The 26,928-nt window shown below is 37.7% G+C and overlaps 1 protein-coding gene across 1 annotated transcript in view; it reads right to left on the bottom strand.

Moving 5' to 3' along the window:
• Positions 1-26,928, bottom strand: part of BABAM2 (BRISC and BRCA1 A complex member 2) — a 343,534-nt gene that overhangs the window by 250,827 nt on the left and 65,779 nt on the right. Inside the window, exon 4 of the mRNA XM_079792681.1 lies at positions 26,080-26,174. Within this exon, the coding sequence (XP_079648807.1) occupies positions 26,080-26,174 (95 nt within the window). The remainder of the gene's footprint in view (positions 1-26,079; positions 26,175-26,928) is intronic.

The following is a 26,928-nucleotide window of genomic DNA, read 5'->3' as shown; positions in this document are numbered from 1 at the left end:
TCTATTTCTCCTGTATAATGCTATCTTTATCCACACAACTTTATGGTACTATCTATTTTTTAAAAAAATCAAATCTATTTGAGGTTAAAGTGCTTATATTTTATACCTATTATTTCTCAGAAAAAAATAAATAATATTATTATTAAGTTCAATTTTAGATAAAATGCCAGAGTAGAATAAAATTTGATTTAAAACTATACAGCCCTGATGTTGCTCAGTGGATCAAGTATCAGCCCGTGCACCGAAGGGTTTGATTCCCAATCAAGGGCATGTACCTGGGTTGCAGGTTCAAAAAGAAATGGGCATCTACCCTGAGATCTGGTCCTGATCTGGTCCTGCAGGAAGCAACCAATTGATGTGTCTCTCTCACATCAATGTTTCTTTCTGTCTTTCTCTCTCTTCTCTCTCCCTTCCACTCTCTCTAAAAATCAATGGAAAAAAATATCCCCAGGTGAGAATAGCAACAACAAAATAAAAGCCCTATACATTAAAAAGGTAATTTTGCCTATACAACAAAGTGTTTTTTTAAAAATTGAAACTTAAATTCCTTTAAGCTGAGCATGCATTGAATTTACCAAGATCCCAACAATTAACCCCAAAAAAAATCCTTTTGTGGTTACAGATGCTCCAAAAAACGGTTGCTGCTATTTATCTGAATCACTGATGCCACACACCTTCTCAACCAATGCTACTCAGCCTCTGAGAATACAAAGCAACGTTGCAATGGCAGAAAAGAAATTAGTAGCCCACTGGCATGGCTCAATGATTGAGTGTTGACCTATGAACCAGGAGGTCAGGGTTCGATTCCCAGTCAGGGCACATGCCCAGATTCGGGCTGGATCCCCAGTATGGGGTGTGCAGGAGGCAGCCAATCAATAATTCTCTCTCATTATTGATGTTTCTATTTCTCTCTCTACCTCCCTTCCTCTCTGAAATCAATAAAAAATGTTTTTAAAATGAAATTAGCAAATATGATTTCTAATTTAATTCAAATTGTTTTTCCTGTGGATGTATTTAAATTGTCCAGGTTGCTAGAATATTATCCAGGGATGTGATTTTGAAGGAGACAGCTTGTTACTGGTTTTTCTGGCTGTACTACAAGAAACAACAGTGTGAGCTTATTTTAAGTTAATGTGTGCTTCTGTGTTTCTTTACAAGAAATTAACTGCAATCGTTTAGTTAAAGCAAACACTTTGTTCAGGCTTCACTTTTCATCAAAAAAATGTCTTTAAAACTTAGAAGGTTAAGAATCCAAATTTATGGGAGAAACCAAGATGGTGGCATAGGTAAACACCTAAACTGCTGCCTTGCACAACAATTTCAAAACTACAACTAAAAGACAAAATGGACATCATCCAGAACCACAGGAAGGCTGGCTGAGTGGAAATTCTACAACTAGAAGGAAAGAGAAAAGCACACTGAGACTCAGAGGAACTGTGGAAGGCAGAGGTATCGAGGCGCGCGCGCACACGCAGAAAGGGCGGGCAACTGAGTACACGGCTGGCTTTCTCAGCCAAAAAGCTCCCAACTGCTCTGAACTCCAGTTCCGAGTGAGACTCTGGGGACCCAGACTCCTTCGGAGAGAAACTGGACTGTCGACAGTGGGCAGAACTCAAGGGCGGCTTTCTCTCAGAGGTGCTTGGAGCGATTACCACGGGACACTGAGACACAGGAGCCTATTAGGGCAGGGCTGACGGGAAACCAATGCTGTCTGCTACACCCTGAGACTCCATCCCATCCAAGCTGAGCACAGAGGCTTTTGCAAGTCTTCTCCCATAAGGGTGTCTCCAGCACAGAAGTTCTCCCAGCATAGATACAGCTGATCCTCACAGCCAATTGGCCTGGAGGTCAATTCCTCCCAGTGATACCAACAACAATCAAGGCTTAACTACAACAAGACTGTGCACACATCCCACAAAGGGGTGCACCAAGAGTGTCCAGCTCAGGTAACTGGGGAGACTGGGCCCTATAGGACACCTAGCACACAAAGCCACTCTATCAACTCAGGGAAGCAGCCAAAATGCGGAGACAAAGAAACAGATCACAAATGAAAGAAATGGAGGAAAGCAAACGACTGGATATAGAGTTCAAAACCACGGTTATAAGGCTTTTCAAGAATTTTCTAGAAAAGGCCGATAAATTTAGTGAGACCCTTGAGGATATGGAAAAGGACCAACTAGAAATTAAGCATACACTGACTGAAATAAAAAATATTATACAGAGATCTAACAGCAGACTAGAGGATCGCAAGAATCAAGTCAAAGATTTGAAATACAAAGAAGCAAAAAACACTCAACCGGAAAAGAAAAAAGAAAAAAGAATCTAAAAATATGAAGATAGTGTAAGGAGCCTCTGGGACAATTTCAAGCGTACCAAAATCAGAATTATGGGGGTGCCAGAAGAAGAGAGAGAGCAAGATATTAAAAACCTATTTGAAGAAATAATGACCGAAAACTTCCCCCACCTGGTGAAAGAAATAGATTTCCAAGTCCAGGAAGCGCAGAGAACCCCAAACAAAAGGAATCCAAAGAGGACCACACCAAGACACATCATAATTAAAATGCCAAGAGCAAAAGACAAAGAGAGAATATTAAAAGCAGCAAGAGAAAAACAGTTACCTACAAGGGAGCACCCATACGATTGTCAGCTGATTTCTCAACAGAAACTATGCAGGCCAGACGGGAGTGGCAAGAAATATTCAAAGTGATGAATAGCAAGAACCTACAACCAAGATTACTCTACCCAGCAAAGCTATCATTCAGAATTGAAGGGCAGATAAAGAGCTTCACAGATAAGAAAAAGCTAAAGGAGTTCATCACTGCCAAACCAGTATTATAAGAAATGCTGAAAGGTATTCTTTAAGAAGAGGAAGAAGAAGAAAAAGGTAAAGATAAAAATTATGAACAACAAATACATATCTATCAACAAGTGAATCTAAAAATCAAGTGAATAAAAAAATCTGATGAACAGAATAAACTGGCGAATATAATAGAATCCGGGGCATAGAAAGGGAGTGGACTGACAATTCTCGGGGGGAAAGGGGTGTGGGGGGTGCGGGAAGAGACTGGACAAAAATCGTACACCTATGGATGAGGATACTGGGGTGGGGGGGTTAAGGGCAGAGGGTGGGGTGGGAACTGGGTGGAGGGGACCTATGGGGGAAAAAAGAGGAACAATTGTAATAATCTGAACAATAAAGATTTATTAAATTTTAAAAAAAGGAAAAAAAATCCCAATTTCTGCCTATAGACTTTTAAGCTTGGGGCAAATTGTTTAAATATGATGAAAGATAGCCCTCACTTAGTGCTCTCTGCTACCACCAGAGTGTTTTCCAGCTATAGGTGTGTCGCATCAAAAGAGTCCTATCCATTCTCCAATATCAAACCAACAACTTTCTTCCTGCCTCAGTCAGATCAGATCTCAGGGTAGATGCTCATTTCTTCTCGACTACCATAATCGAAAAGAGACCCATGGGAATGGACAGTGTGGAACAAGACAGAACAAAAGCTCCAACCAAGTTGTTAGTTTTAAATAGAGAAACACCTGCAGGCTCTGGCACCTGGTTTCTGATCCCTGCCCTAAATGATTTCCCTAGCTAGACCTGGCCCCTGGGCCACACTGCACAACTGCGTCTCCTTCCCTTAACTTAGCTTTTCCTTACCTTAACTTTGCCAGACCTTCTTTTTAGTCAATATCCCAGTCCTGGGCCTTCCTGGCCAGTGATCTTAAAGCCACCAATGTCTTAGTAACACAATTTGTGTATAAATAATTAGAAGAAACTCCAACTGAAAAGGAAGCTACCCCAAGCTCTTCCTGTTATACCAGCCACATGCAGCTATAAGAGCAAGAAAGAAAAGCCACACAAAGTAGGCCATCAACTAGAGGAAAGGACAGACACAAAATTCAATACATGGAGTAGTAAGAGCTTTCAGTGTCTCTATTGCTCCCCCTAAAAACTCTATCTCCCACTCCTTGGGCAAAGGAAACAAAAGAAAAAATGAACAAATTGACTATATCAAACTAAATAGTTTTTGCACAGCAAAGGAACCCATCAACAAAATGAAGAGACAACCCACTGAATGGGAAAACATATTTGCCGATACATCTGATAAGGGGTTAATATCCAAATTTGATAAAGAACTTATAAAACTCAACACACACACACACACAAAAAAAAAAAAAAAACGCCAAAAAATCCAACTTAAAAATGGGCAAAGGACCTGAATAGACACTTCTCCAAAGAGGACATACAGATGGCCAACAGACATATAAAAAGATGCTCAATGTTACTAATCATCAGAGAAATTCTAATTAAAACCACAATGAGATATCACCTCACAGCTATCAGAATGGCAATCATCAATAAATCAACAAACACCAAGTGATGGCAAGGATATAGAGAAAAGGGAACCCTCATGCACTGTTAGTGGGAATGCTGATTGGTGCAGCTACTGTGGAAAGCAGAATGAAGAGACCTCAAAAAATTAAAAATGGAACTGCCTTATGACCCAGCTATTCCACTTCTGGGAATTTATCCAAAGAAACCCAAAACACTAATTCGAAAGAATATATGCACCTCTACATTCACTGCAGTGTTATTTACAATAGCCAAGATTTGGAAGCAGCCCAAGTGTCCATCAGTAGATGTGTGGATAAAAACAACTATGGTACATTTACAGAATGGACTACTACTCGGCTGTAAAAAAAGAAGAAAAATTTACCCTTTGTGATAGCATGGATGGACCTAGAGAACATTATGCTAAGTGAAATAAGCCAATCAGAGAAAGACAAGTACCATATTCATATGTGGAATCTAATGAACAAAGTGAACTAGCAAACAAAATAGAGACAGACTCATAGACAGAAAGCAGGCAGCGAGCAGTGGCTGCAAGGGTGGAGGGATCGAGCAAAAAAAGAGAGAAAGAACTCACGGACACAGACAACAGTGTGGTGATTGCAGGGGGGAGAGAGGGAGTAGAGGTGGAGGAGGGTATGGGGGGAATAAGCGGTGACAGGGAAAAATAAAATAAAGATGAAAAACAACAAACTCTATCTCCCAGCCCCAGGTCCATATATAATGGTCTTGGCCTAAACCCACATTTAATACATCTATGGTTTGATGTCCATTTCCCTCCTCTGGAACACAAACCCAGAATTCCTTGGGAAAACCACCCTTCCCCATTCTCAGGCATGGGTTTGGGGTAAAAACTTCCCTTCAAGCTCCTTAGGTTCTGACTGCCTAACCTATCAACATTTTCAATGCACCTATCGTGGATGACTGATTCAACACATCCTAATCAAACCCAATGAGATAAATGAAAACATCAGTGGGACTTCTGAGAAATAAAAGTGCTCTTTCTTCTCAACATAGGAGAATATAAAAGTCTGAATGGGAGTAAACAATTCCATATTCACAAGGGAAGGGACTTGAGCTGCTGGGTGAATATGGAGACTAAGAACAAAGTCAACACAGTGGGAAGCCAAGCAAAGAAGAAATAGAAAGAAACTAGGTCCTTAATAACATTATTTCAGCCACTGGACCAAGCCTTATCTGAAGCCCTTTTAAGTTCTGTAAGCCAAAGAATTCCCCTTATTGTTTGAGCCAGTTTCAATCAGGTTTTCTATCACTTAAAAAAAAAAGGAGGGGGGGGAGAGGGAAAGGGATGGGGAAAAGAAAAGGAAAAGAAAGTGGAGGAGGGAGGAGAAGAAATAATAAAAGAGGGCTGATACTATACCACCATTTTACCTCCTCTAAGAGAAAGATAGCCGGAGAGGTGCATGAACTCTAGATTTGGTTTGGAACCTTATGTTTTCTGCCAGATAAAAAAGTTAAGTAGCTTCTTACATTATCTGCAGGGAAATCTAAATAGATGATTAATATATTCCCACTAATCCAACAATAGTTACAATCATTTCTCTTTAGGAAAAAGAAGGAAAGATGGAAGACTATACGCTTGTGTCTTAAAACTCACTCAATGAACTTAACTTAAATGGATCTGAAATAGGTATGTCAGATGTTCCCCATCCCAGAGCTTTTAAACACTAGTAAGTGGTATTTGATTCTGTGGGAGTTCTGCTAAAGAATGTAAAGAAAGAAAGCAAACAACTGTTCCAGGCCAGAAAGGATCCTTTGATTACTGGCATGTGTCTTGGGGCTATTCAACAAGCAGCAGCCACCTTCATAGCACTGAGCTGAGAAAGGAGGCTTCACTGGCTCATGCGTCTGTAAACAGGAGATATTTTTAACTCTCCTCCACCTGACTGGAACATAATCAGCACATACAAATTGTGCTGTGGTGTCATGAATGCTAGCCCCATGCCAAACCTGAAATGAGTACTCTGACCAGTAAACCTTTTACAGCTTTTGCACATTCTCTCTCCAGAGAGACTGAAAATTGGGCCCCCACAAAGCAGCTAGAGCAACTGCCTTCGAACTGTTTGTCAATTTAGCAATACATAGTGATTACACAATTTCATCTATTTTCACTTCCTTAAACACCATCCTTCTCCAGCCCCCAAAGCTATTCCTCAACAGTTATTTTAACTGTGGTGTTCCTCACAATTAATTTTTTAAAAGTATGTTCCAAATTGTACCATCCAAACAGCCTTCCCTGGGTCTCAGGATAAATAAACATGACTAGTGACCCCTCCTATGAAATGCATGCACCTTAACAAAGCCCTTAAAGAATGAGGTTCTTTCTATTAATAAACACCACTTTTTGCTTTTTAATCTCGTAATAGAAAGCTATCAATACACCATCTTCATTGACTAAGGAAGCCTACTATCTTCAGTAAGTGCATGAAACCTTTTCCATCTACAGCTATAGTTCCCTTCCTGGCTATCAGCAGCATAGCTGGGAAAGCATCTTAAAAAGACAGGTTCTCAGGTCCTACCTTCTGAGGCACTGATTCCGTGATACCAACTCCTTGGCCCTAGAGAATCTCTTTTGTGATTTTGATAGCAAGGCAGAAATCCAGAAAATTTGATCATCTTCCTGATGAATTTTCTCATTGTAATCAAAGGCCCAAATAATTTCACATAAACTCATTAGGTCTTCACAGAAAATCCACTGTCTAAATAATGGCTAAAGGCTCTGTGAGCTTTCCATTAGAGCTTCCCCCACAGAATGTGTCTCCAGACCTCTGATCTACTTCTAATAATAATTAACACCTGGAATCCAGGGCTACACATACCCAGAAAAAAAAAAAAACTTCAAGATGCGGAGAAATTTGAAGATAGTGGCATAGGTAAATGCCTGTATCGCCCGCCACCTCCCACAACCACAACAAAATTACAACTAAAATACAGAACAACCATCATCCAGAACCTCTAAAAAGTTGGCTAAATGGAAGTCCTACAACTAGAGAAGTAAAGAAGAAAGCACACTGAAGTGCAGAGGTGTGGAACAGGCTGGTCCGGTACCCATGTGTGCCACTTTTTTTTTTTTTTTAATATGGAACGCTTCACGAATTTGCATGTCATCCTTGGACAGGGGCCATGCTAATCTTCTCTGTATCATTCCAATTTTAGTATATGTGCTGCGAAAGCCGCTTTTTTAATCAGGAGGGAGATTGTCTCTGCAGAGGCCGCCCGAGAAGAGCAAGGGGTCCCAACACCACACCAGAGCCTCAGCCCAGGCTCCCAGAGTTAGGAAAAGAAGTCCCCTAATGAAGGGCTGTAAAAACCAGTGTGGACTGGGGCTCAGTAACACAGAGACTGCTGGAAACCCAGCTGTTCCTCTTAAAAGGCCAGCACCACAAACTGAACTTACAAGGTCCTGCTTCCTTTAAGCTTCAGCACCAGGGCAAGGTTTCAGTGAACACTGACACATACAAGGAGAAACTGGATTATCTAGTATCAGGCCAGGAACTCAGAAGCAGCTTTCTCCCAGAAGGAAGTGCTCGCAGGGATCATTGTTCTTATGCTGGGACCTCCCCAGTCGCAGGGCTCACTGGCAGCCATTTCTGTTTGCTCTGCCCTGGTGATTCCCTAAGACCCGCCTCATCTAATTTAAAACCCCACCCAAGATGTGTGCAGCAGCTTTTGCATATAAATGGCCTATCCTTGTTCAGGCTAAACTCTCTCAAACAAGCTGCAGTTGGGTCAAAGAACCCCAAACTTATCAATAAAAGGCCCAAGACCCAGCACCAGCAAAAGCCTACCTTGCTCCATAGCTGGGCCTCATCAGGGCACTTCCAAACCTGATACAAAGAGAAAAAATCTGCAGATCTCTCTGTAGCTTCTGCTGGGTGGCCCCAGGCAGTGGCTAACTGTGCACCTCCCTGGAGTCCCAAGAGCCAGTGTAATCCAGTGGTCAGTGTCAGACCATACCAGATTATATAACTCTACACATCTATAAGTGACACACTCAAGGGGCAGACTCAGTGAGCACCAAAGCCCCACTGAAGCAAGTCCTGCTCCATAGGGGTGTCTCCTGCACAGCAACTCTCCCCCTGAAGTCGCAGCTGGTCCTCACAGCCAATTGGCCTGCAGGTCAATTCCTCCCAGTGACACCAACAGCAATCAAGTTTCAACTACAATAAGACTGTGCTCACAGCCCACAAAGGGGTGCACCTAGAGCTCCCAGCTCAGATGACTGGGGAGGCTGAGCCACTGGGTTCTATAGAACACCTACTACACAAGGCCACTCTACCAACTCAAGGAGACATAGCAGCTCTACCCAATATATAGAAACAAACACAGGGAAGCAGCCAAAATGCGGAGACAAAGAAACATGTCACAAATAAAAGAAATGGAAGAAAGCAAACTACTGGATATAGAGTTCAAAACCACAGTTATAAGGTTACTCAAGAATCGATATATATAAAAGGCTAATATGCTAAGTGTCTGACCATCTGACTGGTCGCTATGACATGCACTGACCAGCAGGGGGCAGACGCTCAATGCAGGAGCTGCCGTGAAGTGCACTGGCCATTTACAGAGAAATGGCACTGCAGACCTGGTGCCCACAAAGCAACACTCGGCTTCCCCCAAGTGGGACACAGGCCCCGCCACCACCCTGGAGCGACAGCCCACCAAATTGCAGCCGATGCTGCTGAGACCCCATGGCGCAAAATGCGGCCCACAGCCCAGCCCAGTCCGGAAATGGTTGCTGTGGACGCCAGGTAATGATGTCACATAGCAATGCACGGCTTCCTCTCCCTAGCGACTAGCCTCCTTGGAGTTTCTTCGGCCTAGGAACATGACTTGCTTTATAGCCAGTGCAAAAATTTCACACTTTAGCCAAATGTCTGTGAAGTGTTTTCACGTGCCTCATCTCATTTGATCCTCACAGAAGTCCTGCAGTAGGTAGAAAGGAGACTCGTTGGAATCCTATTTTCTTTTCATTAACCAGCATATGGAGATTTAGAAAGCTTAGAAACTTGACCTGAATTAAAAGAAGTAAGAAATGGTGGAACTTGAAAATGACTTCAGATTTTCTCACTGCGCAGAATATAGTCAAACACTGCTGCAGTTAAATATGTTACCCTTTATTCTCCCTGAGTGATCTACAATAATAATCTGCTTCATGTTGATATTTACTGCTGTGTTGCTGACAATTACCTGAAAGAGAAGTTGGGGTGCTTCACTGGGCTGGAAAAAAATTCAGCTGCAACAGAAAGCAGGTCTAATTAAGCAAGTTTATCTATATATATAAAGCTCTTGCTGGCGCCAATCGCACGCATGTGTTTCAATCTGTCATTGTCGATCGTGAACTTGGTTGACACTTCTATTATAGAGAAAGGTCAAATAGTAATATTAAAATATTTCTTCAAATTAATTTCCTTTCCATGTGCACAAATTCGTGCACCAGGCCACTAGTCTTCTATAAACCTCCAAAAAAATGGAAAAGGAGCAGTCAGAAATTAAGCATACACTGACTGAAATTAAAAATAATATAGAGAAATTCAACAATAGAGTAGAGGATTCTGAGAATCAATTATTTGAAATATGAGGAAGCAATAAACACCCAACCAGAAGAGCAAAAAGAAAAAAGAATCCAAAAATATGAAGCTAGTGTAAGAAGCCTCTGGGACAACTTCAAGCATACCAACATTCGCATTATGGGGGTGCCAGAAAAAGATACAGAGCAAGATATTGAAAATCTAGTTGAAGAAATAATGACAGAAAACTTCTCCTACCTGATGAAAGAGACTTACAAGTCCAGGCAGCACAGAGAGTCCCAACCAATAGGAACCCAAAGAGGACCACACCAAGACACAACATAATTAAAATGCCAAGGACTACAGACAAAGAGAGAATCTTAAAGCAGCAAGAGAAAAGCAGTCACCTACAAGGGAATGCTAATACAACTGTCAGCTGATTTCTCAACAGAAACTATGCAGGCCAGAAGGGCAAGAAATATTCAAAGTAATGAATAGCAAGGACCTACAACCAAGATTACTCTACCCAGCAAAGCTATCATTTAGAATTGAAGGTCAGATAAAGAGCTTCACAAACCAGAAAAAGCTAAAGGAGTTCATCACCACCAAACCAGTATTATATGACTGTTGAAGGGTATTCTTTAAGAAGAGGAAGAAGAAGAAAAAGAAAAAGAAAAAGAAAAAGATAAAAAAATATGAACAATAAAATGCCAAAAATATATACCTATCAACAACTGAATCAAAATAAACAAATAAGAAATCTAATGAATAGAATAAACTGGTGAATAAAATAGAATCAGAGGCATGGAGATGGAACAGACTGATGATTCTCAGAGGGAAGGGAAGTGGGAGTGTGGGAAGAGATTAAACAAAGATCTTATATGCATATTCGCATTACCTATGGTGGACAGAGGCAATGCGGTGGGGGGGGGGGGGGCGGGGAGGGACATCTGTAATAATCTCAACAATAAAGATTTTTTAAAAAATTCAAGATGCCCAGTGGTGTGGCTTAGTGGTTGAGCATCGACCTATGAACCAGGAGGTCATGGTTTGATTCCCAGTCAGGGCACATGCCTGGTTTGTGGGCTTGATCCCCAGTGCGGGGCATGCAGGAGGCAGCCGATATATGATTCTCTCTCATCATTGATGTTTCTATCTTTCTCTCCCTCTCTCCCTTCCTCTCTGAAATCAATAAATAAATAAATAAATAAATAAATAAATAAATAAATAAAACTTCTTGCTAATTCCTATTTCTCCTACAGTAATGGATTCTACAAACTTGATCCCCTCATCTGACTAGATCCATAATATCTTCCAGACTCCTCCTGGGATTCCCATCATCATTAATGTATTTTTTTCCATCATCCTTAATTTAAATGACATCTATGCCCCAGAAAAAAACACACCAAATCGCTTGCTAAATGAAGTGATCATTCTTAAATTGGATTACTTATTTCAGTTTAATTTTAAATCACCGTTTGTTTTTCTTTCAAATGTTGTGATGGGTTCATTAATATTAAGAAAGTATGGAGGGGTCCCAAATTGGCAGCCTCAGCCTGTAGTCATGCTTTCTTTGACCCACACAAAAAATTTTATTTGAAAAGCTTTAGACAAAACGTACACACTCCAGTAGGTCACAATCCCTACCAATTACTCCCGTTTCATACCTGTCCTTTCCACTCATTTGTACTACTTGACTGGCTCCTTCAGGCAACTGAGTTTGCAACACCCAAATTAATATTTCAGGGCAGTTCCTACAGATATGTTTTAGTTCCTTTCATGTTTCTTTCACTTACGGTAGAGATATAAGGTGTTTTTTAGTGTCACGTAAGCAAAATGCAGCAGAACAAATGGCTAAAGTTCCTCAGGGTTTGAAAATGAAAAATAAAAAGAAAGTTCTATTCAGTATACCCACTAATTTTCATAAAGAATGACTGATTGTCTGAATGATATAGTTACTTCATATTATCATCCCTCTATTAACTATAAATTATCTGAGAACAGGGACAGTGTCTTACTCATCTTTGAGGAAGGGCTGTGCTAGACATCAGGGGGTTTCTTAAGGGGGCACTCAAATTATTTGTCAAGTGAATGATCACTACTATTCAATTAATTATAAACTAAGTTAAATACATTAAAGGATCTAAATTTTTTCCAGGGTCCATAGAAATACTGGCTACTAGAAGCCAAGCTAATCTGTAGATAAGAGCAGAGTAGACAAAAGAAAACTGGAAGCAATTCTAAAAATATAATATTGCAATATGACTAATTATAGCCACCAATAATTAAAAGAGACTTTACTTTGGTGGTGAACACAGTACAGTATGCAAATGATGTTACTGAGGTGTGCACTTGAAACCTATATGGTTTTATTAATTAATGTCACCCCAATAAATTCAATAAAAACCTAAATAAAATAAAATGCTAAAAGAAGTTTGAAGTCTAAAAAATATTAGCTTAAAGGTATTTTAAGACATAATTTCTTTTCAAAGCCTAGCACAGTTAAAATAAAAATGTAAAAGAAAAAAATCATATAAACAAAATCAAATTATCATGGCTTAATAGAAAGGTCAAAGAGGTACAAAATAGCACATTAAATCAGTTCTCAGTTCAAAAAAAATGCATGAAAGAGATGTTGATCTTCCTGTTTTTCATAAACCATATAATTGTGCTTCCAGAAAACTACCAAGCATCTGCCTCTATGTAGCTATTTCTTTTAATCTTGGCGCTCTCACAAGGAAATAGAGAGTATACTGTGCCAGGATCACTATCTTCTCCAGCCAAAATCATTATGCCTTGGAGCCAATTTCCTCTTGGTAAATTTTGATCAAATTCTTTCAATTTGCAGCTTCCTTAGTGCTAGTAAATGGCTGCACATGTCACAAGTTGGTATACATGCGTATATGCTTAACAATATACATTATAAATTTAAAGTAATGTATACACATCTGCACACAAATAAACATATATCTCTGTATGCAGCTGCACATATATATCCATGCATATCAGTTCTTATAAGTCTCTGTTTGACTCTCTTGTGAATACCACAGTCACGAAGCCAATTTGGGCTTTCTTAATCCGGTGATAAGTCTCTGATAACTAACAGTACTTTGGAACGCTGCATTAATCAACTCTACCATGCAGCTACAATTTAATATTGATCAAGGTTAATACCAATAATTCTGTAAAGTTGTACACCTAAAACTTATATAATGTTATTAACCAATTTTACCCCAATAAATTTAATTTTTATTTATAAAACAATAATTCTGATGCAACAAACAGTCCCTCAAAAGTTTGAATCATCAAAGAAAGCTCAAATTATGTTATACTTTTAGTGTAAAAGGTATTTTATTAAAAAATCAATTATTTTAAAAGAACTGGTGATCTATATAGAGTTTATACAGTAAATTTTGTCTGAATATTTGATTAACCAGTATGCCTTATTTCCCAATTACTCACATAAAGAAAAATTTTATATGACTCCTATCTTTTATATATACATATTACATATATTAATAGCAGGGATCTCAGATTAACCACAACACCATATTTTACAAATATGATGTATAATTTCTCAATCCTTTAAGGACCAAATTGTTGACTCTCTAGTTGTTGTTGTGATTCTTTAAAATAATCCATATTAAATCTAATTCACCTTTCCTGGTGAATCAAGGTCATTATTATGAGAACATATCATCCTGTCAATTTTTAAAAACAGTGATATAATTAGAGGATTTTAAGTGAACAGGGCTGTCTGTCCTTAAAATGAATGACTCCAGGATACTGTACCTTTATAATCCCTTCTATGGCTTTTGATAGTCCTTTTCCTTACTATACACTTACTATACACACATTTGTCTCATTTTGCTATAACCAGTGTTGCAAATTCAGTCATGCATTATACACAATTATCCAAATAAAAACTAAAGATGCCTCTATATCTCACATATAAAACAAAGCATATAGTCCCTATGACAGCTACCACGAAATTCAAAACCTCTTTTATAGAGGGAGTAAGGTTGTTATTGGTTTTTTACTGTATACCAGGTGGTTGAGGGTGCACAAAATCTGGGACATATATCCATCTATAAATTTACAGAAAATACAGAGGAATAAAGTAACTTGTGAAACTATGCCATAGGGATACAATTAGAAGAATCCAGTATGTGGTAATATTATTGGATAAATGGCCCACCCTGATTCTTCAAATATAACTTGTAAATGGTGGGGAAGAGGGAGGGTGAAGAAATCGGATAAGTTAAAAAGGACTGAAAAGACCTAACAATCACAATGCATAGATTATGATTCAGACAGTTTGAAATGTAAACACTGACTGGTTATTTTATGATGCCAGGAGATTATTAATTTTTTAGATAAAATAATGGTATTTTGTTTATGCTTTTAAAAATATTTCTTATCTTTTTTTAGGAACATACCGAAATATTTACAGATGAAAATATAATGCATAGGATTTGCCTCAAAATAATATACTAAGAGGTAAATGGATGATAGTGCAGATGAAACAAGATTGGTGATGAGTTGACAGTTATTGAAGGGATGGTGATAGCCCCATGAAGATTCATTATATAATACTTTCTACTTTTGCATGTATTTTAAATTCTCCATAATACAGAGTGCTTTAAAATTAGGCAATTCTGGCATTTGATTTCTAAAAACTAGATCTAAGAATTATACTTTGATTTATAAAAATGGCTAGTTACAAATTCACAGTCATGAAATGATGCTGAAAGTTAAAGAAGCTATTATTATATCATTAAACTTATCATAATTCTTTAATCTGGCTAAAAGAATTTCTCAAATTTCAAAACCTTCATTAATTCTTCAACATAAATATTACAAACATCTTATATTGCATTATTTTCTTAGAAAACAAAAATTCTCCCAAGGCATGTTGTAAAACAGCACAAAAAGTTAGAGCACAATTTTAATAGTTATACATTAAAGGTAAAAAAAATAACGAAAAAGTAATAAATAGTTCTTAGGCTTTCTTTGGGAAGTTAAAGCCATTAGGTTAATGGATAGTATTCCAATTATTTGTTTTTAGTCTTAAGAGTTTGAAATTACTATTACTGATTTTCTGATTTGGTAAAATATTATTAAGGTTGCCTATTTTCTTCACTATGAACTAGATACACTTAAAACATAAATCTATAGCTAACCTCAAAATTATTTCTATTCCATTCCATTCATATATCAATACAAACTCAAAATGTTTGAAATAGTTATTTCATCTTTTCTTGATTCTAAAATGCTTTTAATTTTCCTGACTTCTAAAATGTTCTCAACCCCTAGTTAGGCACTACTCCTAAACCCAAGTTCATTAAATCCAGGATAGGTAGAAGTTGAAAGTAAAACAAATGGTTAACTTAAGACTTTTAAGATATTAAATTATTTTTTTAATTAAGTCAAGCTTCACTGGGACAAATTTTGCATTTTTTAAAATAATTCCCATAGGGGCTGACTCAGCTAAAGTTCATGTTAACATTGCAAACATCTCCAAATATAAAAAATAATATATCCTTTTAAAATACACCGCTAGACACCCAAATTATATGTAATCTATTTTTACCAATTAATTTTTTCAACTCCTAAAGGGCTCCTTTGATTTAAAAATAGGACTGATGCTCACTGGTAGACTATTTCTAATACTATAAGTAATTAGTTGCCCTTCTTTTAAAAAATGTATAATAATCCAGACTTTTTACTTTTCAATCTGGCTTCTTCATAAATGTTCCTAAAACATATTCAATAAGTTATATTAAATGTGTTAAGTGCTTTGCTTACAACAATATTGTGCTTCTATGGCATTTTCATCATTCCAACAACTTAAAAACATGGTCTAAAGGTATACAAGGTCTCCTGAGCCACTGTTAATTCAAGGCTACCATTGTGTGGATAAATGACTACATCGGATCAGCATAAAGGTTGAGCTGGCACTTCACTTTGCAGGTTTAAATATCTTGGCTCTCCAACGCTTGTGTGGGGGCTGCAACCTGGCATAAAATTCTCAGCAGGATGCAGATAATTTTTCTGAAAAATGTTTTTAAATGGCTAAGGTTTTTCGTTTTTTAAAAATGTTGAAAAAAGCATACATTAGAACCAGGTTCAAAATATACAAGACTTTTTCCTTTTTATGTTTTTTTAATTGATTTTTTCTTTGTAGAGAGAGAGGAAGGGAGAGGGATAGAGAGATGGAAACATCGATGAGAGAAAAATATCATCGATGGGTTGCCTCCTGCAGGCCCCCTACTGGGGATAGAGCCTGCAACCCTGGCATGTGCCCTGACCATAATCGAACCATGACCTTCTGGTTCATGGGTCGATGCTCAATCACTGATACACACTAGCCAAGTGAGACTTTTTCCTTTTTAATATGTCTATCCTTTTAGATAAAACAAGAACAGCAAAATAATCCCAAACCTATAGGCTTTCAATAAGTACCAAAACCTCTCTCCTGTATGAAATTAAGTGTGAATGTGCTGCTTCAAATGTGCTGCTTCAAATCATAAAGGGAGCTAGAGGACTGCTTTGAAAACAAACACTTCCTAAACCCTCTGTTGTTATAATTATAGATTGCCCTTGTCACTTTGGCTTCCACATCTCCAGTTTCATTTTCATTTGTCCATTCGAATGTTACTTTTTTATTCCTTATATCAGCCTCGTGAGATAAGTACTAATATTAGCAGTTTTATCAATAAATAAATGAATAAATGTTAGGCACCTTAGACAACATAATCTGCCTTGTAATCAATAGAGCTGAGACCAGAATTCAGATCGGTCTCACCCATACTCGTTTCCAGTACCTATTGTCTCAGCCCTGGTTATACACTAGAATTGGCTTTCTAAAACCACTGATGCCAAGGCTCTACCTAAATGACTAAATTAGAACCTTTAAGAGACAGGACCCAGGCTCAGGATATTTTCAGTTGTCCCCATGAAAAAATCATAGCATTACACAAAGCACTACAAGAGAAAGAAGGATGGCAGACATGGTTGTTATGAAGTTATCTATTTGCAAAGCCAATCTTCAATGCCATTTTCTTTTGTACCCTACAGGTAACCATTCCCCACTCCCAAATCAGTAAACATCAAGAAAAAGTCACTTAATTTTAATATTTGTCTAGATAATGTGCATTGGGAACATAAATCCAAACACCCACCAAAATGTATAAGATAATTCCAGTTAAAACACCCTCTGGATGATTTACAGTTTTATAACCTCTTTACTGCTCTCTCCCATTCGTTTCTGCATCACTGACCTTCAAAAAGAGATTTTTTTCCTTCTCCCGAAAGAATTAGAAAAGTTAAATTTTAAATGGTCATTGTTTTCATTCATCACATTAAAGATATTATTAAAATGTCTTCTATTTTCCCTTGTTGCTATAAACAGTCAGCTAACAGTCTAACGATCACTGTTTTGTTTTGTTTTCTCTGGCTGTTTTTAAGTTTCTCTCATTGTGTTTGGTTTCCTGTAATTTTGCCATGATATATCTAGAAGTGTATTTCTTTCAATATACCTGCTTAGAGTTAATTGGACTTCCTGAATCTGAGAAATTACACTGATTAATTTTCGTATGCTGGATATATTCAGTTCTTTCAAAACAATCTATCTATATATATAAAAGCCTAAAGCGATTGTCCGACCATTAGCCTGATAGCTATGATGCACAATGGCCACCAGGGGGCAGACGCTCCAACCAGTAGAGGAGAGAGCCCGATTCCTCGCAGAATCGGCCGTGGGTTAGGTTGCTGCTGGGGCACTGTCTGCCCCGAGTCTGTTTCACCTGCACCCCAGACCCAGAGATCGATTTCCACCCGATCCCCACAGGCCAGGCTGAGGGACCCCACCGGACCTCTAGTTTTACTATAAAATATAACAAGTATACTAGTAGAGATAGGTTCACAAAGCCAAAATGTATAGCTCAATTAATAATAAAAAAAACCAACACCCTAAGTTAACCAGCGCATTCTATCCCCCAGATTATGTCCGTGGACATGATGACCCACGCGAAGCTAACAAGTCTAATTCTAAGACTTTCATTCATGATGTCAGACTTCCTCTTCTTCTAGTGTTCTGATGCTGGTTGGAGCTATTGGGAGACATTAGGGAGACCTGAGAACAATGCCAGCAGAGCAGAAGGCAGAGCAAAGCCCTGATGACATTGTTTGAGCCCTAAAACCAGCCATGCTCCAAGCTAACTTACCCCTGGTCTTTTGGGTTATGTGACTCAATAAATTCTCTTTTTACTTAAGTCAGTGTGGTTACATTTTCTGTCACCTGAATGCTACCAGTTTCTAATTGCTGCAATTCATCATGTGGTTTCCCTTTCTGAAGTATTTCTCATTCATCCAAATTGTGTTACTTTTCCTTTGGACCAGCCTTTTAAACAGGTGGAGAATGTGAAATAACTTAGAGATCCTGAGGGAGTATAATCAACAATCAACTGTATATTTTAAAATGTATAATAAAAATTTGACTCCCCTAAAAAATGAATATACATACATGAAGTTTATAACTATTTCCAGAAGTGTACTTAACAGCAGGTGGCTAAGAAGTAAAAGCTTCAAACATTTCTGGAATCCTCAATACCAAAGGGGGAAAAACATCTTCAGGTCATAAACATCTCACAAAAGCTGCAATGTCTTTGTAAACCATATATTTTTTAAAAAGAAAAGGACAAAACATAAGGCTAACATTTCTTAAAATCACAGCCTAACCTATTAATGAACAATATCTAGCTCTATATTCTAAATCAATTACCACGTTGCCTCAATCTACCTCTGCATTTTCTACTATTTGCCAATGCAAACTCTCCTCCAAGAAAACTGGTTCACTCAGTGCTTCCATATGCCATCCTTGGTTTGTGATGATTCTCTGTAGCTGTCTTTGTGCCCACAGTGCCACCCCCTCTGTTCATCTTCTGAAGCCTCCTCCTGCTTAACGACCTTCCTCCTCCAGAAAGCCTCAGATCACCACAGGCTTAAGAATCACTACTTCATCAGAACCCCTGTATCATTAATGTGGTATTTGGCATAGTCATTCATTACAAAACAACAACCTTAGCATATACTTACTAAGTGCCTGTACCACAAGTAATAATAAAAATACATAAACACCCAACTCTTTGAGGAGAGAGGAGAGGATAGGAAGCAATAAGGAATGACCAATGAGAGATGACCAACCAAAAACAAACAATTTTGAAAGCTGATTTTTAAATTACTCCTCTGAATAAGCAAATTCTTGAGCTACCATGCTTCACACTCAACCCAGTACCTCATTTTCCCAAAAGCATTTTTACATTTTCAATCTAGTAAATCAAAACTAGCAACATCTGCTAAACGTTATATTTGCCATTGGATTTCAAAAATAACTTGGGTTGCCTTTTTTTCACTTGTCTTGTAAGAGTGAACATTTTGAATGTACCTTGTTTGTACTTTCAAGATGTTCTGTTTTTCTACAACTGTGCTTTTAAAGCCTTGTTTATAACACAAGCCTTCAAAATTATATGTGTGTATTGCATATGTGTATATATTAATACTCCTTTCCTTAATCCAAAATTGACTATAATAGCAACACCTTTGGAAAAATAGATTAAATCATAAATCATCATTTTTAAACCAGGTCACTTCCACTGTCTCCTCTTAGGAAGTACATTTTACAAAGAATAATGGCATCAATATTCTTCCTTCTTTGTAAAATGTTTCCATGGTTGAGGAGTAAAAAACATCATGGTAGAAGTACAAATAGAGTTTTTAATACAGTAGTACATAAACCAATTTTGCATTGAAATTTCTGGTAAGTTTCTCATATTCACAGACAACAGTATAGTGATTACCAGAGGGAAAAGGGATGGGGGGTGGGGAAGAAGAAGGTATAGGGGGATAAATGGTGATTGACAGAGACTTCACTTGGAGTGGTGAACACACAATACAATATATAGATGATGAACCACAGAATTGTACACCTGAAACCTATACAATTTTATTAATCAATGTCACCCCAATGAATTCAATTTAAAAGAAAAAATAAACTACCTCTGAAAAGCAGAGTGGAGTTATCAGCAATCTTACAAGACAAAATTTAGAATTTGAGATCCATCAGGGCAAAGATCCACACTGTTTGGGTGATTTAATGTTTGAGAAATCTTAAAATATTTTAAAGACTAAGGCACTTAAAAGTGTCTAGGAATTGCCTGGCTGGTGTTTCTCAGTGGTTAAGCATTGACCCATGCACTAAAAGGTCACCAGTTCGATTCCTGGTCAAGGCACATGCCCGGGTTGCTGGCTCAATCCCCTGTGGGGTGTGCAGGAGGTAGCCAATCGATGTTTCTCCTCATCGATTTTCCTCTCTCTCTCCCTTCCTCTCTCTCTAAAAAATCAATAAAAACATATTTTTTAAAGTGTCTAGGAACAGTGATCGCTCCAGACTCTTGGATGAAAACCCTAAAGAGCTCTACCTCAGGAACAGTAGTGAGCCAGAGGTAGCCAGACCCTGACCAAAGCTACAAACCAGCCAAACTCAGCAGAGTCCCTATCTGGATTAGGGTGATCTGCCAACATCTATATGCCTGTGAGAACGGACAATGAACCTTCTCTCTAGAAGAAGATAGCATCATTTGGAGCTTCTATAGCTTTTTTAAAAATATATTTTTATTGATTTCAGAGAGTGGATGGGAGAATGAGAGAGGGAAAGAGGGATAGAAACATCAATGATGAGAGAGAATCATTGATTGGCTGCCTTCTGCACCTCCCCGCCCCACTAGGGATTGAGTGCGCAACCCAGACATGTGCCCTGACTGGGAATCAAACCGTGACCTTCTGGTTCATGGGTCGATGCTCCTCACTGGCCAGGCAGAGCCTCTATGTTTTCAACTGAACTGTCTGATGTTCATTCAAAACTATTAGAAATACCAAATACAGTACCACATGGTTGATAACCAAAGAAAAAAGCAGGCAAAACAAATAGACCCCAATAATATTCCAAACACTAGAACTGACTCATACAGACTTAGAAATAAGAATGATCAGCATGTGCAAGAAAATGGAGAAAATTATAGATGAAAAGACAAATTCACCAAAGAGTTTATGGAAAATAATCAAACAGAATTGAAAAAGATTTTACCTAAAGTTAAGAATTCATTAGAGGGGTTTAATCGCAGATTACACATGGCAGAAAACACACTAGAAGATAAGTTAGGCATTATCTACTTGTGCTAGTTATTCATTTATTGCCTCTCATCTCCCAAATCTACTTTTCTTTTTCCTATTTATGAAACTGAGGCTGGATCTTGTAAACATTTTTTCCTTTGCCAGCTGGTGGTTAGCTTGTCAATGGAAGTGATGAAGGAACAGTACAAGGCATAACAGAAGAGAAGCTTCTTATCCTAGTTCTGGTGGACTTTTTATAGCTGCTCCTATGGTACAGCTGCCAGAGGCATGTAGGAGACCCAGTCGTGCTCACCCTTCCGCCTGTTTAACTGCACCCAGCCCATTTCTACTCTCCAGCCCTGGCCAACCATGAACTGCAGCCATGGGTGATAGATACATGCTGGGTAGAGGTGCTGGGTAGGCCACACACCAGTTCTGGCCTGCAGCACCCCCAAGTGAAGGTCTCCACCATCCATGGGCTACAGCCACACCCTCTCCAGCCCAGACGTCCGAGTCTCGGCATTAGTGGTAGGGGGAGATGTGAGGGAGGATCTTCCAAGTTTGTTCCTTCTTGGGTATCCTCCCTCAGCCCTGGGGTAACTATTCTATGCAATTGCTATTCTTACATTCTTTAGAATTCTCTTTTGCTCCTTTAAATTGTTAATAATTCTCTATATTCAATTTTCCTATTCAAATTACTAGTATGGTTTCTGTCTCCTAACCGAAATCCAACTGATAAACTGTTTCATTTTAATTTTAACTTGTTTTTTCTTTGAAGATGTTCTGTTTTTCCACAAGTGTGCTTTTAAAGCCTTGTTTATAGCACATGCCTTCAAAATTATATGTGTATGCATATGTATATATATTAATAGTCCTCTCCTTAATTCTCTATACATGTGACCCAATAAGTCCACTCTTCAGCAAATACCCACCGGAAATGCACACATACTACTATATTCACTGAGATATGTACCACTCACAGGAGCACTATTCACAACAGCAAGAAACCAAAATAATCCAGATGTTGATCAATAACAATGGATAAAGAAACTGTGATATGTTTAGTTTATATAGTTTATATATCCAGTTTATATTGCTCAATACTATGAGCAATGAGCATACAACAACAAATTGTATAGGTGAAGTTCACAAATAAATGTTGAGTGAAAAAAAGTCAGACATACAAGTCCATCCTTGATTCCATTTGTAGAAAGACTGAAAAAGAAAACTAACCATGGTGGTGTAAGTCAGAATAATGTTTACTCTCGGATGAAATGGTCACAGTGACAGAGGGGGCATGAGTAGTGTCTCTGGACACTGGAAGTGTTCTGTTTCTTGATTTAGGAACTGATCATATGGTGTGTTTACTTTCTGAAATTCGCCAGGCTATACACTTGTGATTTGTACACTCTTCTCTAGTATATTATTCTTCAATAAGTTACACCAAAATATAGAGTACTTATAAACAATCAAATAATGTTTCTAAGTCCCTGGCACCTCCCAAATGTGGTTCTGATAACTGCTCCTCCTACACGACCCCACAGCACCCTGTGCATATACCTCTACCCAGCACGTACCACCCATGGCTGCAATTCTATGCACTTATCTGTCTTGCGCGCTATGTCCAGCTTGAACGCTAAAGATGAAACTTTTATAGGTCTCAAATGAGGCATTAATAGATATCTGAACAATGACGGAGCACTCTATTTTAAAAGATATTATAGGCCATGGACATGGAAGTGTCTAGGACTAAGAGCATCACATATCTGGGCGGCATTTTTCAGCAGTGGGCGGTGCACTCCATACCAGCTTCACACATTCTTTGCATCTATTTCGTGTCTACAGGGCATGAGCACTATTTTGCAAGGACACATTCAAAAGATGTCTTTCTGCAGGTAGTACAGTGAAGAGCAGGGGAAGAGTAGTGACAAAGCGTTAGTACAATACTTCTTTCTATTCTAACATTCCACGCCAGCAGAACAGAGTCAAGAATTATACAACGTGGGCAGTGCCTGCAGTAGCAGTAGCTCCCCCAACCTAAAGATGATTGTCTCAAAGACAAACTGCCCTCACCTTCTTCAAACTAGGAAGTAAGATATCAGTGGTTCCCAATATTGCTATGATTACAACATGTTGTTCTCATTTAAATTTGTGATCCACCCTTCCTCCTTTATGCAACTTTATTTTAAATTAAAATGAATTATCGTTATTATTTTCAGGGAAAATAATTTCACAATACCCTTTGAGGTAGCTGAATATACCACAGGGTATTGCAAAAACCAGGCTGAAAATCACTGCTTCAGAGTTTCTGTTAACTGATTTTTATGCCCCAAACTTCTCTAAAACTGAATCTTTTTCTTCTATTTTGAAATTATCATTGAAAACCTATTTTCTAGTTTCATAAACCAACAAGTCCCTTAAGGAATACAGAACCTTAAAACAACCTATTCCCCTAACAAACACGAATATAGAGGTATATATATTTGTATACCTCTACACGCCAGATGCTCTTGTAGGTACTAGGATACAGCAGTGAACAAAACTAACTCCATTCTCTCATGCAGCTTCCATTCCAGTGAAAAGGTGCAAAATATCATTATGATGCACAGCCATCAGGGAAATGCAACCCAAGACACAGTGAGATACCACTTCATACCCACTAGGATTGCTATAATCATAAAGACAGATAATAACAAACACTGGTGAGGATGTAGAGAAACTGGAACACTTCTACACTGCTGGCGGGAATATAAAATGGTACAGGCACTTTGGAAAACCGTCTGGGAATTCCTCAAAAAACTAAACACAGAGTTACCATTTAACCCTGCAATTCCACTCCTAGGGATATACCCAAGAGAAATAAAAATTTATCCACACAACAGCAATATTTATAACAGACGAAATGTGGAAACAACCAAATATTCACCAACAATGGATAAATAAAAAGTGGTATATGCATACAATGGAATATTATTTGGCAATAAAAAAAACAGTGATATATGCCACATTGAAAATGGTCTCCTACACGGTGCAATATACAGATCTTGTAACAGAAACCTATATGTTCATATTGACTAATGTCACCCCAATAAAGTTAATTTTAAAAAGCTTTAAAAAAACACAGTATGCTTAGGGAAAATCAGTCACACACACACACACACACACACACAAAAAAAAAAAAAACACATATTGTATAATTCCATTTATAAGAAATGTCCAAAACAGGCAAATCCACATAGACATAATATAGATTAGTTATTGCCTAGAGGGAACAACAAGAAGTTTCTTTTAGGGGTGATGACAATGTTCTAAATTTGACTGGTGATGGTTGCACGATTCAATGAATACACTAAAAATCATTCAATTATACACTTTAAATGAGTAAATTGCATGACATATAAATTATGTCTCAATAAAGCTGTTACTTAAAAAAAATTAGAGCTGTCCCCAAACTGGAAAATGACCCTTCATTGGAAATAATGTGAAGCAAAGGCAAATTGCCTTCTGTTGGGAATATTACTGTAAAAGATTAATTTAATTAGTGGTTCCCAATAGCAATTCAGACTAATACATAAAAATTACTCAGAAAATTTAATTACTCTGGCTTCCTAAAGTATCTAACTCAGTATGCCCACTGGGTTCAGGAATCTGTATTTTTAACAAGCTCCCTAAATTATTCTAATGTATATCAAAAGTGGGAACCACTAGACCACTAAGATTCTAACTCAGTGATTTATGATTCTCTGGTATCTATGAGAGATCTATCTCTAGATCTGGTATCTATCTAGTATTTTCCATTCATCTAAGAATTTCAAAGTCCTTAATGGCACTCACTTCCCTGAGTTATAAACGTTTGAGTTTAGAAAGAGGTGGCTTCATCTGATGGATTAGAACACCACATATTTGTATTAACCTTATGTGTATCCTTTATTTAAGCTAATTCACTTTCTTCAAGTAACCCCTTCAGCTCAATATGGGATGAATATATAACACACAGCATCTACAGGCGTCATACCTAAACTACAATTTTTTTTTAAAATCAGCCAAAGTAACAGTTTTTTGGTAATTATTAGAAATTTAGCAAAAAAACCATCCTACTCCTGCCAACCATATTTTTACAACTGTGTTATATAAAATTTAAAATAATGCTTTAAGTTTGGGTTAAAACTTCCTATTTAATACTTCCCCTTTTAAAAAGGGAGGGGGGCAAGATTTCCGAGTAAGTCATCAAAACTCTAAATTACAAAACCTAAATGAGACAAAAAATTCCAAAATCCAAAACTAAGAACATAGTTTTTAACAACAACAAAACTTCTTATAGTAGAGGTACCACAGCAAAATCAAACTTGGTAAGGAAAGAGACATTTTGTCTAGTCAGACTTTTTTAAACAAAATGGCATGTTTTTCTCCACCAGCCATGCAAAGCACACCATGTTTATATAAACCTCATGTGCTCTGACAAGTCCCACCACCCCCTTCTCTGCCTTCATTCCAGAGACATCTTACTTCATCTGCGAAGCTTTGGGTCTTGTAGATTTAATCTGGTCTTTACCCTTCTGATAATAATACTGAGATAATACGGATTCAAGTCCAAATTTGACACTTTCACTTATATTACAAAAAACAAAAAAGGCCTCTCAGCCAAAAAACACTCCTCTAACAAGCCCTGTGATGAAGTGTTAGTAAACATTAGAAAATTGATTGCAGGCATGAAATATTAAGTTAAAACAAAGAAAATGTTTTCAACATGTCTCAAGCTGGAGTAAAAATATTTTAACCAATATGCTAGAGACTTTCATTAATTCAAAATAGTCTGAAAGTAAAGCTGCAATGAAAAAATAAAAACACCTCTTACTTAAATTCTTTTAGCACATAAAGAGTTGTACTTACTTCACAAAACAGAGAAAAAAGTGGTGGAAAAAGTCCACGTTTGGCAAATTTAACTATTAAGCAATTATCAAAAGCTAATTTTATTTTCTTTCAACAAATGAAGAATATCCAAATGAGCCTGCAGTTACTCACATGCAGAGCCGAGGGGTCTGGCAGGAATTCAGCATCTTCTCCAAAGATAAAATCAGGGGGCAGCTCTGGGTATTGGGCATTGAAAATTATATCCCCTGAAATAAAAGAAAATGTCAGACCCTTCTCATTTCCTTGTTAAGGTATAACATTCTGAGGAATGCACCAGAAAAACTTCTGGAAGACGTTTATGTTAGACAAAAAAAAATTTGAAAAACACTTTCTGAATGATTAATTCTCCAAACAAAAGAACTGATATCCTCTTTCAAATTAACGTCCACAACACGAATCAAAAAATTTTAATCTCCTAACACACTATAAATATAAATACACAGTAGGAAGGTTTAAGCAGCCACATACAAAATACATGGAGATATTTTTGTAGGAGATGTTACTGTCCAATCACTGCCTGCTAATTAACAGGCTTTGAACGAAGACTGATGCTATAAAGATACAGTGCTTTCCTGCAAGAAATTAAACATATAGACCTTTGGTATAATGGAAAGAACATTTGGCTTGGAGAAAAAAAAAGTCAGGTTTATAGCCATAAGGTCTCCTAATTATTTATTATTCAAATCATCTTGGGCAAGTTGTAACTTCTTTACACTTCAGTTTCCTCATCAGTAGAAGTGGGATATAAGATCACTAACTTCACAGATTTGTTGTGAGGATAAAGAGACCAACCACATGTGAGGATAAAAGACCACCATGTACTAGCATGGTGTCTGGTATATAGCAAGCACGCAATAACTGATAAGGAAATACTAGTGTTGTTATTACTAGTATTATTTTGAAACATGACTAATTACAAAGCTTCCTTAGCAAATTTGTGTTGTAAATTCTCTTACCTCT

Source organism: Cnephaeus nilssonii, assembly GCF_951640355.1.
Source record: "Cnephaeus nilssonii genome assembly, chromosome: 15".
Classification (NCBI taxonomy): domain Eukaryota; kingdom Metazoa; phylum Chordata; class Mammalia; order Chiroptera; family Vespertilionidae; genus Cnephaeus; species Cnephaeus nilssonii.
Note: the sequence above shows the minus strand (reverse complement) of the source record. Positions and strands in the feature narration are given on the sequence as shown.